Below are 18466 nucleotides of genomic sequence, written 5' to 3'. Positions count from 1 at the left end.
TTGTAAACTGAATTGTTCAAAAAGCAAGGTGTTTGAAACCTGTATTTTGACTGTATTAATTTGTGCCATGTCATGCCATGTGCACTTTTGTGACAACTGTATTCACTCTGAAAGCAATTCAAAAGAAGTTTTACTTGTATTTTTTTCTCAGTTTCCTTGAAAAACATATAAAAATTAACTTTTGTCTTTATGGCTATATACATTCTTCTATCAATCTGACATATTTCTACAGTACTAGGTTCTCTCCAAGACTTTTCTACTCTGCATTCTATTCTTGGCTTTTTTCTAAGTTGAAGAAATCCAGACACAATAAGCCAAACGACTATTGGATTAAATTGGGCTACTTTTCCACGATTATTTTTAATTCATTTAATAGAAGGTGGCACTTAACACCTCCCTCTAGTGACAAATTATTTAGAAATTAATTTAAAATAATTGCAGAAAAGTAGCCCAATTTAATCCAGTAGTAGTTTTATTACTAATGTATTCGGTTTTGAGATGTTTGTATATCTATATAAAACTAGACACAATTCTTGCTATCTTTCTATGATCTGTCAAAGACTAAATATTGCATCAATAATTGATTTGCCAAATTATTAATTTGTTATTGGTCCGTCTTCTCTTAGTCTTCTGTATCAACTCATTTCCAATATTTTTTACTTAAATATTACTTATAATGCTGGAACAGCATACAATGAGTCACCATGCATCTTTCTTATTTTTTCAGGAGTAAATTTAATAAAAAGAACACATTTTTTGGTCATTTTTAGGGCCTGTGTGGATTATGTAAACCATTTAAATAATAAAAAAGCTTTTGTTCCATTTTAGAAAATACAAAAGCTCTTTTGTTATTTAAAAGGCTTATATAACCTGAACAGGCTATTAAAAGTAACTGAAAGCATTTGTTGTTTTATTAAATTGACTGCTGGATAAGTAAGAAAGGTATGTAGTGATTCGATATTTTACTGTATGATATATCAACTTTATACATCTGTAATTTCTATACTCTTCATTCTCTTTTCCTTAATAAATAGTCATGCTTTTTATTTGTTACTTCTTCAAATTTATATTTTTCCTTAATTTATTCCTTTATAGACCAATGTTTTCTCTTGAGTGTTTTCTAAGCCTTGACAGGGATCCCATCTTCTCCAATGCCCTGTCATTCCTTATTTTGTCATTGTCTTCTGTTTACAATATATTAATTTTTTACATCATTTCTTTAGCAGATTTACTTTCTTGCATCTGCTTTCATTTTCTACATGAATAGTTCTTCAAAGTAATGCATCTGTTTAGTTTATCTCCATGTTAGATATAGGATGATGACATGTTACTATTCTATAAATCATCAAATGACAGTCTAAATAATAGTCTAATGACCAATGTTACAAAAAATATTTCTAGAGTATTAAAATTACATTACAGAAACTTGAACATTAATTATAGCTACATAAAAATTAAAATTAAGCTTTAAAATGATAGAATATCATTTTATTCTAAGTCAATAAATTTTTATTTCAGGGAGGATGGTCATTATTACAAAACTGCCATTTGGGACTCGAATTCATGGACAAAGTTTTAGAAATATTAATTTCAACCCAAACTGTACACAACAGTTTTCGAATTTGGATCACAACTGAAGTTCATCAAAGATTTCCAATTTCTTTATTACAGATGTCTATCAGATATACAAATGAACCACCTCAAGGATTGAAAGCTAATCTTAAACGCACTTATTCCTTAATGAGCGATCACATGCTAGAAATAATTTCATATCCTCAATGGCAGTCAATGTTATATGGAGTTTCTTTTCTCCATGGAGTTGTTCAGGTTTGGAAAATACTTAAAAATCTTTCATTTTATTAATTATTAAATTCAATATTTTAAGTAAAATAAATCAAGTTTTGATAATTATCAAAAATGCTTAATTAATAAATTATTTTATAGCTAAGATAAGAATATATTTTGCATGCTGATGAAAAAAGATCATTTATAAATTTACAGGAACGACGAAAATTTGGCCCATTAGGATGGAATATTCCTTATGAATTCAATTCGTTGGACTGGTCAGCAAGTGTTCAGTTTATACAAAATCATCTAGATGACATGGATCCAAAAAAAGTACTATTAATGTTTAAAAACTTTTTATAAAAAATAATTGCTAACGTCTTATTTTTTCAAACAAAGGGTGTTTCTTGGATGACAGTACATTATATGATTGGAGAAGTTCAGTATGGTGGAAGAGTAACTGATGATCTTGACAAAAGATTATTAAGTACTTTAACAAAAGTAAAATTTTTAATTTTATTAAAAATATTTTTGAATTTTTAACACTATTTATTAATAATATATTTTATAAATATATATAGGTATATTTTGGAGAACACATGTTTCAAGATGAATTTTCATTTTATATTGGATATAGAATGCCAAGATGCAATAAAAGAGACGAATATATTAAATTTATAGAGGATCTTCCTGCCGTCGATACTCCTTTAGTTTTTGGATTGCATAATAATGCTGATATAACGTTAGTAATGTTATTTAAATTAACATAGTAATTTATAATACATAATACAGATTTCTATTTCATACATTTTCCAAAAGCAGTAAAATAATTATACATGAAAAAAAAAACAGATTTTTATTAAATAATTGCAGTTCAGAAATTATTAAAGGCAAATAAAAAAAATGTGTAACGTTTATACTATTTTTGGTACATATTTTTATGTTAAAATAAGAGTACATACTAATTTTATAACTTCATTATGCTGTAAGAAAATAATCAGTGATATCTTTTTGACTGGAACATTTAGTTGAAAAACAATTTAAAATTGGTTCAGATTTAGCAAAGTTTGAATTGGCATGAGTTTAGCAAATAATTCAATATCAGACTGAATAAAAAACTCATTGTCAGAAAATATTTATTTATATTTAACCAAATATTTATTGAACTGTTTTTAAGTTGTACACATAAATAAATGCAATATCTTCTTAAAAATTGATTTATATCTAATTATTATTTATTTGTCAAGTGTTAAAGGAGTTTGTTCAATAGGGGGCAGTTATCATATGTTCCGTTGGACCACCAATGTAAACCAATTTAATAAAATAAAAAATAAAAGAAATATATATATATTTCTTTTATTAATCCAAATATGTGCAAATTCTCAAGCAGCATGCACAAAATCTTTACATAATATATATAAACAATAAATCCATAAACTCAATTTTTAATTAACGTCAAATGATCTGCCATATTATCGAGCTATAATAAGGCCTATTTTATAGCTTTATCATAACTTGGTATTAATTAAAAATTAGCCTTATTATAGCTCAATAATATGGCAGATTCTTTGACTTTATATAATAGTTGAATCTTTTAAAGATGATGATCATCATAAGAAATTTATTAATTCTCTAAAGAGTTGAGCCAGAAGCAAGATTGCAATAAAATATTAATATGCAGTTATAGTTTTACAGATTAATAGACTAAAAGCCTTAATTTATACACATATTATTATAATTATGTTGGATTTAGTGGGTTATACTTGGTTGAAACTGGTGACTGTGTACGACCTGTGCCTGACCAGAGTCAAGGCATAGCAATCAAAACAAAACAAAAATTAAATAAGTGTGTCAGTGTGTGTGTCTGTATTCAGGAATTTCCGAACAATATGACATGTATTCAATATAATGGCCTTCCTTAGTATGATGTATGTTTCTATTCAACTGTAATGTTCCCAGGCTTTTGTGTAGTGTGTGTGGTATTGTAAAGTACTATTTTTTTAGTATCTTAGGAAACCGACTATAATTACGGTCGGTAAAACTTCCGTTAACCTAACGGGTACTTTACGCGGATTCGAGATTAGTTTGCCAGGCCTGGGCTTTTAAGCGTGCACCGAAAAATTAGTAATAATAACGATAAATATCAAGTCAGATCAAAAGTTCAAATATATTTAATTAGCAACTAGAATGTACTACGTACAAATGTCAATAATCCAAACAAAATTTATTAATGAAAATCAACAAGTCAACCCGACAATAAACTTAGCTACTTAGCTTAACTTAATATTAATTCCCCTTGAAATTCGACAATCAAATACTTAGAAACTATGAACAAAATCTCTTACTAATTAAACGTCTATCTGTCACCTCACTATACGAAGAAACTATTTCCTCAATACTTTCGATATCGTCAAATCGTCAATCGAACTCCTATTTAGCACCTTGGATCGTCCAATTATCAATCTGGACTTCTATCAGAAAATACATCGCTTTTGAATCTACCTCGCTCTCACAGTCGCCTCGATTTGGAATTCACCTCGGTTTGGAAATCACCTCTCCTTCTTCGGTTAATGTACAGGTTTTATACTGTGAGGTGACGTCACACTTGAGCTGGGTTACTCCCCTTATTTACATACTTAGTTGCTAACATTAACTTTCTGTTCTGGCAGCTTTAAGTTTCCGACAAAGCTTATAAACCGTTTACAAAATATTTATCATAATTTTCTGGGATGTTTAAGACGGTTTATCAAGTATTTCTCTACTAGTGATTGTGGGGACTCCCCCCTCCATTTTTTTTTCTGCGGAGTGTTACTTCCGCCGGGCAGCGCAAGTGCGCAAGATTTTTCCTACGGCGCTTATTTCTCCGTGAGTTGTTTTATCTTCATTTTTCATTACTAACAAGAGAGTGGTGGGGAACCTTCGTCCTAAATAAACATAAACCCCAAACAAAAAGATAATAAAACGGAAATAATAATAAAATAAAAAATAAGGTTCGGACTCAGTTCCTTACAGTATGACACCTGTAGAGGAGAGAACAACAGGTACAATAAGCACCCTATCCATCCTCCACAGATGCCTTATTTTCTGGGCAAGTTCTGTGTACTTGCTTGTTTTTTCAGCACATGTATTTTGTATATTGCGAGTGTTTGGAATGGATATGTCTATAATGTATGTGATTTTATTGTGTTTGGTCTGTTGTGGTAAATTATTTTATCTGTGATTATGGCTCTGTCGTAGTACATTTTGTGCATGTTGTTTTCCAATACTGTCTGTGGAATGTATTTGTAGTATGGTTTGTGGATGTCTACTAATTTGTTTCTTTGCAAGCTCTTGGTGTATTATATTTGCTACTTGATTATGTCTGTGTAAATAATCTGTCTGTGCCAAGAGCTTGCAACCAGAAGTGATGTGTAGTGTTTCTGGCATGATGTGACATTTTCAGCATATGTCATTTGTGAGTGTTGTATCTCTGAGTATGTGTTTTTTATAGTTTTAGTATTTATGACCTGATCCTGTATGGCAATCATGAATCCGTCTGTCTCCCCAAAGAGGCGTCCCTGAGCTAACCAGCTGTTTGATGCAGTTTTGTCGACAAAATCCTGGGTCAGGTCATAGAAATGCCTGCCATGGAGTGCCTTTCAAGCCCACAATTTCTTAATAATGCTTACACTTTTTATAAACCCAGTACACTTTATATTAAAAAATTACTGTTAATATTGTGTATAAAGTAACTGAACATACAAAATTTTTTACTGAGCACCTGCTTTTTATGCTGGCTGAAAAATAGTCCTGGTTAGTCCTGTCTAAAGTCATCCTATGTTAAGTAAGTCAAATGGTTGGTCCCAGTTTGGGCCTTTTACAAATCAATGAGCCTAGAATTACGCCTTTGTAAAGTTAAGTCATTTGCTTAGTCTTGCTCATATTATACAATGTTATATAAACTTATACTTTATGTGCTAACACTCAACATTGTATACAGTAGTTGGCATCTTGTATCTTAAGAATTAATGACCAGTTGCTTCAATGGTTTTTGAATTTTTGAAACATGAAAATTCAACAATTAATGGCTTTAAAACAAAAATTTCAGTTTCAAAGTTGTGATATTAGATAGGTCTGACTGTACAAGCAAAATCTCTACAATTCTTTTATATTGAAAAAATATGATTATATTTATGCACAGTCTTTTGGATTTGTTCAGTGAGAGTATACCCAGTGCTATAGTTGTGAACTTATCAGGAGATATTCCCTTTGTTTACTGTTATGCTGTTTGACATTTATATAGTTATTACAAATAAGAAACTGAGCAGTTACTTGTAAAAAATAAAATGAAAGTGTTGGTTTGATTATTTGAAATAAAAAAACTTCAGATTGATTTATATATTTTTTATAATGTAGTTTAGAAAAACCATAGTAACTCTCCACAATAAGAATGAACCAGCCACTGTGATTCAGCTAACTTTCTGCAGTATACAGTGTATGAGAACCAGAGTCTGGCCTAGAGGTATTTTTACCCGAGGCAGAAGGATAAATTTTCGCCCTTATGTATAGTTTTTTTTTTTATTTCTAATATGTATTAAATAAAAAAGCCACAGAATGCAGCAGCAGTAGTAGGAACATAAAATTACACATATTACAAATAAAATCATAACAAAAGAAAAACAAAGTAAGTATTACACATGAGATGAATTAGAATATTACAAATTTTTCAGTAATTTAATTTAATAATAGAGACAAAATAATATCAATAATACTTATATAAATAAAAAATATTTTATATAGGGTATTTAAAGTTTTACTTTTCTTCCTTTTAGTGAAGCAAATTCATCAATTATTTTATCAAAATTAATTTGTTTTGTAAATTCCTGTTTGATTGATAAAATTGCCATATTTGACAGTTTTTCCAGAGCAAGTGACAATCTTAAATATGTTTGGATAAATTTTAGTTTACAGAAGCCTCTTTCAGAAGCTACAGTAACAGGCAGTGTTAGGACACTTAGGAGTATTCTCAATGCAACTTCTAAATTTGGATAGGACTGAACTAAACTATATTTATGAATTGTTTTTAAAAGATCTAAACTTGTAGCAGCTTTAAGATCTGGAATTAACGTCATTGCCTGATTTTGTTTGGAAATTGATTATTTTTATAATTCTACAGAATTTATGTGGTTTGGATATTTGAGGGATAAAGCTTACTAGGGCACTATCATATGAGGAAACGAGTGTGTCCAGCGAGAGCGTCTGACACAAATCGTTAGTGTACTTAAAGTATTCGATGAACATTGCAAGATACATTTGGCTTTTTATTTTGCAATTATTAATTTTCAATTTTCACCAATTTTTCCATTGTTCAACTGATGCAAGTGCCTCGTTTCCTCACCCTTGTCCCAGCACTGATGAGGACTGTTCAACTTTTGTCCAGAATTTTGGTAATGGAGATGGAACTATATGTGTTACCTAATCCCAATTTATGTTTTTTCTTTTCCTCTCCCATCCCCTTCCAAATGCTGGCCCCTCGCCCATACCTACAGAATAGAAATCTCTTGGGTGATGTTGCAGCACAGTCCTGCACAGGGTTTTAGGACAATAACCCTCCTGAATCACAACTCCACCGGACAATAACTCCCGTGTAAACCTTCCAGAAAATAAACCCCAATTTTAAGTGTCAGTAGATGAAATCAAATGTGGTATTCTGTCACTCAAATGAAATTTTTGGAATAAATGTCTTAAATTGATGACAAAAACATACTATTATTAGCACAGAATAATATTTCTGACAAAATAGAGGTCCACAGGTTCAAAGAATTAAAAGTGAAAACAAGTGAGAATCGTTGATTGGTCGGGTTGCGATCAACCTTCTCTGGTATCTAGAAGGTGCCAGTTGGCGACTACAAATTACCGTCTTCTGTAAATGTTTCGGATGAACAGGCTGATCACGATTTGAGAAGCTTCACGACTCTGTATCTGGAGAGCCTTAAAGAATGAAAGATAAGCAACAAAGTAGACAGACCAGAGGAAGTAAATTATCGAGAACTGATAAAAAATTTACTGTTTCATCTGGCTCTGCCTGGAGAGTAACACGATCACGAAGAAACGAAATCAAAGATTTATTGGCTTGTATCGAAAAATCAGACTTAATGTGCTTATCTCATTCCCTTCAAAAGTTCGACTCGCTCAATTTATCTTCATTCAATAAAACTCATTTTTCTGCAGTAATAATATGTTAATAGGGTTAATAATAATAATAATAATAATAATAATAATAATAATAACTCTCCTGTGGTCATCACCTGGTCGTGGTGGGAGAGCCCAGTAATTTTACTGATCCATAGGGCATTGCAGGCTGGAGCACAAGCTCCTGGTAGGGACCCATGCCAGTAAGGTCTATGGGGAGAAATGAAGCTAAGAGTGACCACACCCACATTCTGTGGAGATATTTATTATGGTGATAACTAGATCAAAGTGTGATACTGGCTCGGACGTCACCCGGGTTAACAAGGTCCGCGTTCGTGGGTTAGGCAGAGACTCACGTTCAAAAAATAGGCCACAGTCTCCCTGGTTACCGGTGGCGAAAGCAGCACCGGCCCAAGCATGGCTACTGCAATGCCCTCAACAGATGTGAGGAACCAACCCAGCCTTGGCGTTTCTGTGGCAATGCATCCACAGACCACAAAGGCTGGAAAACCACGCCAACGGATGAAATGGACAGTAAAAATGAACGAGTTTATCATCCGTACTTACTACTCCATCACAAAACTTGAAACAAACATGACAGCATACAGACAACAACTACACCATAAATTCACACAACAATATCCTCACCTCACTGTCACCGAACAAAGGATTGTTGATCAAAAAAGAACAATTATACACAACAACCTTATTCCACAAACAACACTTGAACTTATCAAACAACAGGTTGCTGATCAAATACATCAACAGACAGAAACATCTAACATTAATGAAGATCATGTAACCTGTCAGGATAATCCAGGAACAAGCATTGATAATAACACACATACAACAATTAACACTAATGATACTACAGACACTTTCTTGTCCATCACTGATAACATAGACATGGATTTAGTTAATACGCTCTCACTTATATTTCAGGAAACACTCACTAAATATACAGGCACAGATCCCACACAACGACCACGAATACCAAAAATCAACACGTCAAAGGAAGTAGGAAAAACACTAAATTATGTAAACACTCACTCAATACCACACTACATTCATTCAATTTCTACACTCGCAGACATTCATACATTAGTTTATGCTGGGGCAGTCACAGTAGTGACACACCATGGACTGAAAGTACAGACACAGACAAATACACAGAAAACACAATTCTATCACAAGCCTGCCTGGCAGAGAAGAATAGAAATACAAATAAATGACATTAGACAGCAATTAGGCAGGCTGACACAATACACTAAAAGCAACATAACACCCAAATTAAGGAAACAGCTCAAAAACATTTTCAAGAAAATAAAAACACATACAAAACACGAACATCACAACACACACATTACAGAATACATTGATACACTAAAACAAAAACTTGCTGCCAAAGCACGTAGACTCAAACGATACAAAACATGTACACTACGAAAACAACAAAATAAATTATTTACAAACAATGAAAAACTCTTTTACAGACAAATTAATAACAAAGCAAACACTGATACACAGCACAGTGGCACACCAACAGAAGAAGAACTCACAACATATTGGTCTTCTCTTTGGTCCAGTGCTGTCACACATAATGCTGATGCAGGCTGGATCGAGGAGGAGAACAGAAATTTGCACAACATACCAACTATGCCCTGTGCTGAAATAAACATACATGATTTCCAATACACTGTCAACAGAACACACAACTGGAAGACACCTGGTGTAGACAACATTCACAATTTCTGGTACAAAAAGTTCACATCACTGCACCAGGAACTAGCTAAACACCTAACACACATTGTCATCAATCCGCAGGACATGCCAAATTTTCTTACTCAGGGCATCACCTACATGAAACCTAAAAACAACAATACCACAGACCCCACACAATACAGACCAATTACATGTCTTCCAACACTCTACAAATTATTGACATCCTGTATTGCAAACAAAATATACAAACATGTTGAAGAACACGACATTCTAACAGAACAACAAAAAGGTTGCCGTAGAAATCACAAGGGATGCAAAGAACAGTTACTCATAGATTCAGTCATTCTACGGCAAGCACACAAACAACACAGAAACATACACATGGCTTATATAGACTACAGAAAAGCATTCGACAGTGTTCCACACAGTTGGCTGTTACATATTCTACATATGTACAAAATACATCCATCACTCATTGCATTCTTTCAAAACACTATGCAGCACTGGAGAACAACACTACATCTCAAGGTTAGTAACACTTCCATACAAACAAACCAAATTTTTATTAGGCGAGGAATTTTTCAAGGAGATTCCTTGAGTCCTCTCTGGTTCTGCTTAGCCCTGAACCCATTATCAAACATGTTAAACAACACGCAATATGGTTACAATATCAGACATGAAAAAACAACACAGTTTACACTGTCACATCTCATGTACTGTACATGGATGACATAAAACTTTATGCATCCACACAAAAACAACTTCATCAACTCCTACAAATCACACATTCATACACCAAGGACATACAAATGGAATTTGGCCTAGATAAATGCACAACAGTTCACATAGAAAAAGGAATCCTGAAGAAAGAAGATTTTGCACTTGGAAATGGAGACGTTATTGAATCCATGGAAGAGGGCAAGTTCTATAAGTATTTAGGATTCCAACAGGCCAAGCTAACAGAACATACACAAATAAAGCAAAGATTAATTAAAGAATACCAAAGTAGGTTAAATGCTATTCTCAGAACACAGTTAAATGCAAAACACACAGTTAAAGCAATAAACACATATGTCATCCCAGTACTCACATATTCTTTTGGAGTTATACATTGGACTCACACAGATCTTGAGCAACTCCAAAGGAAAACAAGAACAACACTTACTAAGCATAAACAACATCATCCTAAATCCGCCACAGAAAGATTAACCCTTCCACGTAAAGATGGCGGACGTGGCCTGATTGACATAGTTAACCTTCACTACAAACAAATACAGTCACTGCGAGAGTTTTTCTATAAAAAACAAGAAACATCACAATTACATAAAGCAGTAACTCTAGCAGACTCGAATAACACACCATTAAACTTACACTCACATCATATGGACACAACGCAACATATAAAAAGCATAGACACCATTAAGCAATCGTGGGCTCGAAAGGCACTCCATGGCAGGCATCCTTATGATCTGGCCCAGGATTTTGTTGACAAAACTGCGTCAAACAGCTGGTTAGCTCGGGGATGCCTCTTTGGGGAGACGGAAGGATTCATGATCGCCATTCAGGATCAGGTCATAAATACTAAAAACTACAGAAAACACATACTCAAAGATGCAACACTCACAAATGACACATGCAGAAAATGTCACATCATGCTAGAAACTATACAACACATCACCTCTGGTTGCAAGCTCTTGGCACAGACAGATTATTTACACAGACATAATCAAGTAGCAAATATAATACACCAAGAGCTTGCAAAGAAACACAAATTAGCAGACATCCACGAGCCATACTACAAATACATTCCACAGACAGTATTGGAAAACAACACGCACAAAATGTACTACGACAGAGCCATAATCACAGATAAAACAATTTACCACAACAGACCAGACATCACACTCATTGACAAACACAATAAAATCACATACATTATAGACATATCCATTCCAAACACTCACAATATACAAAACGCATGCACTGAAAAAATTAGCAAGTACACAGAACTCGCCCAGGAAATAAGGCATCTGTGGAGGATGGATAGAGTGCTTATTGTACCTGTTGTTCTCTCCTCTACAGGTGTCATACCACACACACTACACAAAAGCCTGGGCACATTACAATTGAATAGAAACACATACATCACACTACAGAAGGCCACTATATTGAATACATGTCATATTGTGAGAAAATTCCTGAATACAGACACACACACTGATACACTTCTTTAATTTCTGTTTTGGTTACTATGCCTTGACTTTGGTCCGGCATAGTACACAGCCATCGGTGTTAACCGAGTATATCTCACTTAACCCAACATAATAATAATAATAATAATATATATTATATTATTTCAAATTTCGAGAGTTCAGTGATAGCCAGTTAATGTAATACTTAATGCACTGTCAATGAACGTTTTAGGAATCCCAAAATGTTCCTGATTATTCCTTTATCCGACTTGCAATAGGTTGGAAACAGCAAATAAAAATTTGGATATACTGTAGATTACTCCTTATGGAATTTCGGGATTTTGAGTATATGTCTGAACTCGGGACCGAGACAAATTCAACGATACCCTACTTTTGGACCGGAAACGAAAAATAAGAAAGTTATCATACTTTTTAAGGGTTAACGTAACCCATGGTGCCAAGATGGTGGCTCGTCTCTGATTCTAGCAAGGAAACAGTGGGACGCACGTTCTAACCTAACCTAACCTATTCTAATAATTTGGTTGCTAATAATTATGGTAATTTATTAGAATAGATTAGGTTAGGTTAGAACGTGCGTCCCCACTGTTTCCTTGCTGGAATCAGAGACAAGCCGCCATCTTTGCACCAAGGGTTACAACAAACTTTTAAAGTTACCATACTTATTTAATTAATGTTATCATGCAGACGGCACCGTAGTTGCTAGTGCCGCCATCTTGCGGTAAAGTCTGCAAACCATTAAAAAAAACACTCTGAAAGAAGAAATTGCACGAACAGTCGAGCGCCACTTCCCGTTTTTTCTTTTGTTCAAGAACTACCGTGAATCAACAACTAGCGACGTTAAACACTCGGCGGAGGTCCGTCGGGAGCGCGAACAGTCGAACGTCACGTAGTGGAAAACTAAAATGGTGTAGAATGCATTGGTGTAGAAAGGCAAGAAATTGTAAATATAACTTTCTTATTTTTCGTCTCCTGTTTAAAAGTGGGGTACCGTTGAACTCGTCTCGGTCCCCTGAGTTCAAATATATAGTCAAAGTCCCGAAATTCCATAGGGAGTAATCTATAGTGCAGCCAAAAATTTTTCTCTGAAACGTGTATGTTAACTTTAAGTATTATTTAAAAATTTGTATCGGAATTTTGTTGTGTTAAATTAAATAAAGTTCAAAGAAGCTGCTATGGTGGAATCGACTCCTGCGAATTTGAAATGTGCAACTTCGACTTTACCGTTTTTTTTTTAAATGCTACACTACGATTTCTTTTATAAGAAAGATGCCACTGGATATCCGAATATTTTTATCTAAAATTTCTCTCTAAAAAGTTGTACTAAAGTTTATGATGAGAATTTAAAAAAACGGATATAACGAATTTACTTTGGAAAACATAAACATACTGTGTCTTAATCGGCCAAAGGAATTCCACTTTAATTATCAAAACTTGATTTAAATTTAGTTTGTAGTTGTAATTTTTTTGTCTCTAATGAATTAAATAATTATATCGAACTACTATTTGGTGGAGATATACGAGGCCTTTTTTTTTTTTTTAAACTTTCGCTCTGTGGGCACTAAGAGGGTCTCTTTTAGCAAGTCCATCATAGGTTCATCAAACCACAATGGGGCGGCCGGGTGGTGAGGGACGGACCGCCCCCGAAAAATTCCTGGGGATTCTTCGACCCCAACGGACTGGCTGGTAAAGTTTTCCTGGTTTTCGCGTGGATAATGCCTAATTAGGGATCACTTTTTCTTTAAAGACCTCCCGGAAGGCATACTCCATCGATTGGCAGATTATGTTGCGTGCCATATTTTAAACCAATCAATCAATATACTCGCAGTTGAAAAAATCATTGCTTTTTGACTGGCTATCAATCAATTATTGCGCCATGTTTCTTCATTTTGGTTGGGTAGTAGCAAAAATATATCGAGCTCGGCGTACGGTACATTATACGGGGACCGGCTTTCTAGGCGCCGCGAGCATATTCGTTTAAATTAATAAAACTATTTTCTGAAAGTATAGAGCACGTTCCTTACGATACGCATAAAATTTTGATGAAAAATGACCTTTATAGATGAATATTATTTTGATATCTAACTTTATCGAAGTGTCGGTTTTCTAAACAATATTTTAGATAATAATTAAAAAGTATTTTTCACTTCACATTTACCAATTCGCGGTCGGATTTGCCGGAGTGCCGATTCCTGGTTTTTGGAGGAGCTTTTATTATTACACGGGTTATTGTGCTGAAGGTTTTAACGGGTTTTTTATCCGAGGATTTATTTTCTGTTACCCCTGCGCGGAATGGGTGCTTTTAACAGACTTTGTTGGGAAATTATGGATCGGTCACCGTGCAATTATTACCTTCTTTTTGGGTCTTCGAAGAAACTTGGGAGACGGGAGATTAATCCAGAATGTCAAAGTTTCTCTGACGTCGTCATTCTGACTTAATTCTTTGACTTAGAGTTAGCTTCAATGTCTATTCTGCGAACATAGTATCATTCAAAACGATGGAAGAAATGTCAACACGTGGAGGGAGAGTATCTAGAGAAATAAACATAAATTGGGACTATATAACTTATACAGTTCCATCGCCACTACTGAAATTCAGGACAGCATTTGAATTGCCCTCATATTTTTCCAAAATTTATTTTATTATTTTTTATTGATATAATAATAATAATAACAATGAAAACAGAATGTTTGAAATTTTAATTTATAGATATCAGTCCAATACCACAAAAGATATACTGGATACTATTTTATCCATACAACCAAAGGATGTTAGTAGTAGTGAAGAAGAAACGAGAGAGAGTGTTGTTTACAGAATAGCAAAGGAAATGCTGGATAAATTACCATCTGATTACGATCCACATATAGTAAATATGAAATAAATCTAATTTATTTTTATATAAGATGGCCAAAACTCAGGATTTTTGGCTCACTCTGGACTTACTTGTTAGACTTACTATCATATTGTTTATAAACCATAGGTGAAAGCACGTCTTCAAAAAATGGGTCCAATGCTGTCCATGAACATATTTTTGAGACAAGAGATCGATCGAATGCAGAGAGTTCTAACATTAGTCAGAAACACGCTTTACGATCTCCACTTGGCAATCAATGGAACAATTATAATGAATGAAGTGAGTATGTCAGAATTTTTTTCTTTTGACAAATTTTAAATTTCTAATTAAATTATCATAATTGTAGAATTTAAGAGATGCACTGGATAGAATATACGATTCAAGAGTACCAACCCTCTGGGTTAAGATAGGTTGGGAAGCAACGACTTTAGGATTTTGGTTTACCGAATTGTTAGATCGAAACAAACAATTATCTCAATGGTTATTTGCTTCCAGACCAAATATCTTTTGGATGAGTGGGTTCTTCAATCCTCAAGGTTTGTATTACAGTTTATTTTTAACACGAGAGTTATCATTTTTGAATGGTAAAAATCATCAATGAAAATTAGTATACATGTTAGACATTCATTTCAAACTCAAACTCTTTCCATGCCCTATTGTACTGTTTTTAAACTCTGGCCCGCCGAACCAAAGGACACGAATAAAGGCTTTATTCGTGTCCTTTGGTTCCGCTAGCCCAGGTCGAGGACGGTCGAATGGCCAGAGGGCTAACGTTTCCGGGGCTGTTCGAGCACAAGTTTCTAAGTAAACCCGGTCTCGAAATCGGATCCTCCGGAACAGCGGGCCAGTGTTTCTGCCTACTCAACCAAAACAACAAAGAAACGTACGGTACGGATGCCGAAAATGGCATCCGAAACCATACGTGCAGATTAATTGTATTTACTAATTTATTCTTCTAGGATTTCTCACTGCAACGAGACAGGAGACAAGTCACAGTCGTAAGTGGCCTTTGGATTCCGTCATACTGGATAACGACATTTTGAAAAACTTTAAAGACGGTGCCCGGCTTCAGCTCACGGCAAAGGTACCAAAAAATAACAATAATTTTAGTTAATTTACGCTTATGGTTAATTATTTATGTAATTAAACGTTTAACGTAGGACGGTGTTTACGTACACGGATTATATCTGGAAGGTGCAGCGTGGGACATTAAATCTTCAAATCTAACGGAATCTTTGTCAAAACAGTTGTTCTCGCAGCTACCCATAATTCATATCTACGCCGTAGATTCGCCAGAAAAGAAGAGAACTCAAGTGTACGAATGCCCTGTATATAAACGATTATGTCGTACCGATCAGACTTACGTAACTTCGTTATTCTTGAACACACTACGTGACCCCGACCATTGGATACTCAGAGGCGTAGCCATTCTGTTTGACATCAAATAAACTTATTAATTAATTCAAAATACTATATTTATAATATAATTCATATATGCATATATATAATTCAAATCAAAATTTTTACTTATTATTACAAAGTACTTATTAATATAATAAATTCGAAATGTATTTGTTGTTACACCAATAAATTATTATTTGCCGTTTTCATTTCTGATTAAATTTATAAATTTAGAGCGTTTTCGGAGATTTAACGCATTTAGGTTGCGAATTCTTATGTTAATCGGTATTGGATTGTGCCCTTCGATATAAGTTTGTTTAAATTAACAGATCCCATACAGAATCTAGGGTCGTGCCTGTACTAAATAGAATCATGAGTTAAAAGAAGTTTATTACCACCGAATGGCTTATATTTGTGCGTGTTGGAGGCCCTAGGAAAAAGCCTAAGCCGCCTAAGCTTAAAATCGTCACTGCGGTAGATAAATTATTTAATATTTTTTTTAACTCGGCGTAAGAAATTTTTATAAGCCAGACTTAATCTATATAAATCTGATACTTAAAAGTCTCGAGAGAGGTATGTACTGTACATAAAACACTATAAACGCACAGCTTTCTTTTGCGTTTCCTCTGTATTAATAATTCGAATAATTAGGGGGTATATTGATAGTGTAGGACGATATACAATAACGAAACAGGTTTACTGGAGAAAAACAGAACCTCCGTTACGAGAACAACATACCAAACGTTCTTGTCGGCACGAAATCGTTCCTTCCTACTGACAATCACGTTTATCTAGAGAAACCACTGCTAACATCCACATTCCGATCGGGCATCGAAAATAACCGATCTCTCATTAGCTGCCCGGTTTCGTGGTTCTCGTCTTTTGACTAATTGTACAGTACGTACAGTACAATTACTGAACTTTTTTCGAAAAGAATTAGTTGACTTAGCGCGAACAAAACAAGGGCAATACAGCAGTACACATTTTAGATTAAATTTCGTAGATGTTATTTTAATCAACTCTGGCATAAATATGGCGCAATGCTAATTCGAAATTCGAAAGCCTAGAAGTTTGACAATGGCGTTTGGAAAGTCAGTGCAATCATGCTCGACGTTCCAAACGCCATTGTCAAACTTCTAGGCTTACAGGAAAGCGGCGCTCAACGTCCGACGTACACGTTTTCGCGTTTAAAACTTCGGCCTCAGCCTCGCTAATATTTTTATATAGTAGTTCTTATATACGGAATCCTCCTTCTATAGATGTAATTTTTAAACTTTGTCTGTAAACGTTGGATCTGTCAAATAAATATATGTATATATTAAATTTCTCTATAGGAAAGCGCAATGTTTGAGTAACGTGTAATATTAATATTTATAATATATTTAGATACTTAACGTAATATGTATACATATAACATCATATTTACCATAAATAATAGAAATTTTCACTTACAATACGAAGATGTCATTAAAACAAATTTAAGACAGAAGCTACCGTTGAAAATATAACTGAATTAGTCGTAACGTCGGACTACTAATTGAGACATTGCAGATTGAAAAACTTTCTTAAGTCATTAAGCGAACAGTACGTGTGCTAATTCGATTGTGCTACTATTATGATTTCAATAATAGACTGTTAAACTTTTTTACACAGTGTATTTGAACAATAGTTGACTTTATTCATGTAGGGTAATTACAGTTTTCACTTAAAAAAGAAAAATTAATTTTAAACGTTTCTTCATCTATAAATGCTTTTTAATTTATCAAAAACTATTATAAAATATATATTTGCGTCTTAAAAATAACACATTACAGGCCTTTATTTTATATCTATGATGGTTCCTATCTGCGCGATTGCGGATCCAGAAATCTTTAGATGGGTGCAGGAAGAAGATAATATGCAATATAAAACGTTTTACTACCCGAGATATTCGACTTTACTCGGAAAGAAACTGTCAGAAGGGGATGCAGCTGTGCTCTGCTCATATTCTCTTGTGTATGCATTAATTAAACACGTACATTTCTTCCATGATAATTCTAATTCAAAAATTCTCAAAATTATTTGTAAAATCTCTTAATAATTAAATAAATTTCTGTCATTTTATTGAATTTTCAGGTTTCTCTTCCTTTTAACATTAATTTACTATACATACATATAATAATTGTACTAATTTACAGTAATAACAGTAATTGTATTAATTTACTATACATCACTATATATACAATAATTGTATAACTTCATATATATAATGTATAATTCTATGAAAAAAAATATAATGTCTTTGGAATAATAATTCAGTATATATTGTATTTATATCAAAAC

The 18466-nt window shown here is 33.7% G+C and overlaps 1 protein-coding gene across 2 annotated transcripts in view; it reads left to right on the top strand.

Moving 5' to 3' along the window:
- The window catches only part of LOC136974405 (dynein axonemal heavy chain 8-like), a 315206-nt gene extending 298978 nt beyond the window's left edge, over positions 1 to 16228 (top strand). For both annotated transcript variants that reach the window (XM_067269272.1, XM_067269270.1), the window contains 9 exons: positions 1519 to 1827; positions 2002 to 2118; positions 2185 to 2286; positions 2367 to 2527; positions 14599 to 14755; positions 14870 to 15022; positions 15090 to 15279; positions 15703 to 15827; positions 15904 to 16228. In XM_067269272.1, coding sequence (XP_067125373.1) covers positions 1519 to 1827; positions 2002 to 2118; positions 2185 to 2286; positions 2367 to 2527; positions 14599 to 14755; positions 14870 to 15022; positions 15090 to 15279; positions 15703 to 15827; positions 15904 to 16191 — 1602 coding nt within the window. In that variant the 3' untranslated portion in view covers positions 16192 to 16228. The remainder of the gene's footprint in view (positions 1 to 1518; positions 1828 to 2001; positions 2119 to 2184; positions 2287 to 2366; positions 2528 to 14598; positions 14756 to 14869; positions 15023 to 15089; positions 15280 to 15702; positions 15828 to 15903) is intronic.
- The last annotated feature ends 2238 nt before the right edge of the window (positions 16229 to 18466 follow it).

This window comes from Centruroides vittatus, unplaced genomic scaffold, assembly GCF_030686945.1.
Source record: "Centruroides vittatus isolate TY-2023 unplaced genomic scaffold, ASM3068694v2 contig_349, whole genome shotgun sequence".
Classification (NCBI taxonomy): Eukaryota; Metazoa; Arthropoda; class Arachnida; order Scorpiones; family Buthidae; genus Centruroides; species Centruroides vittatus.
Note: the sequence above shows the minus strand (reverse complement) of the source record. Positions and strands in the feature narration are given on the sequence as shown.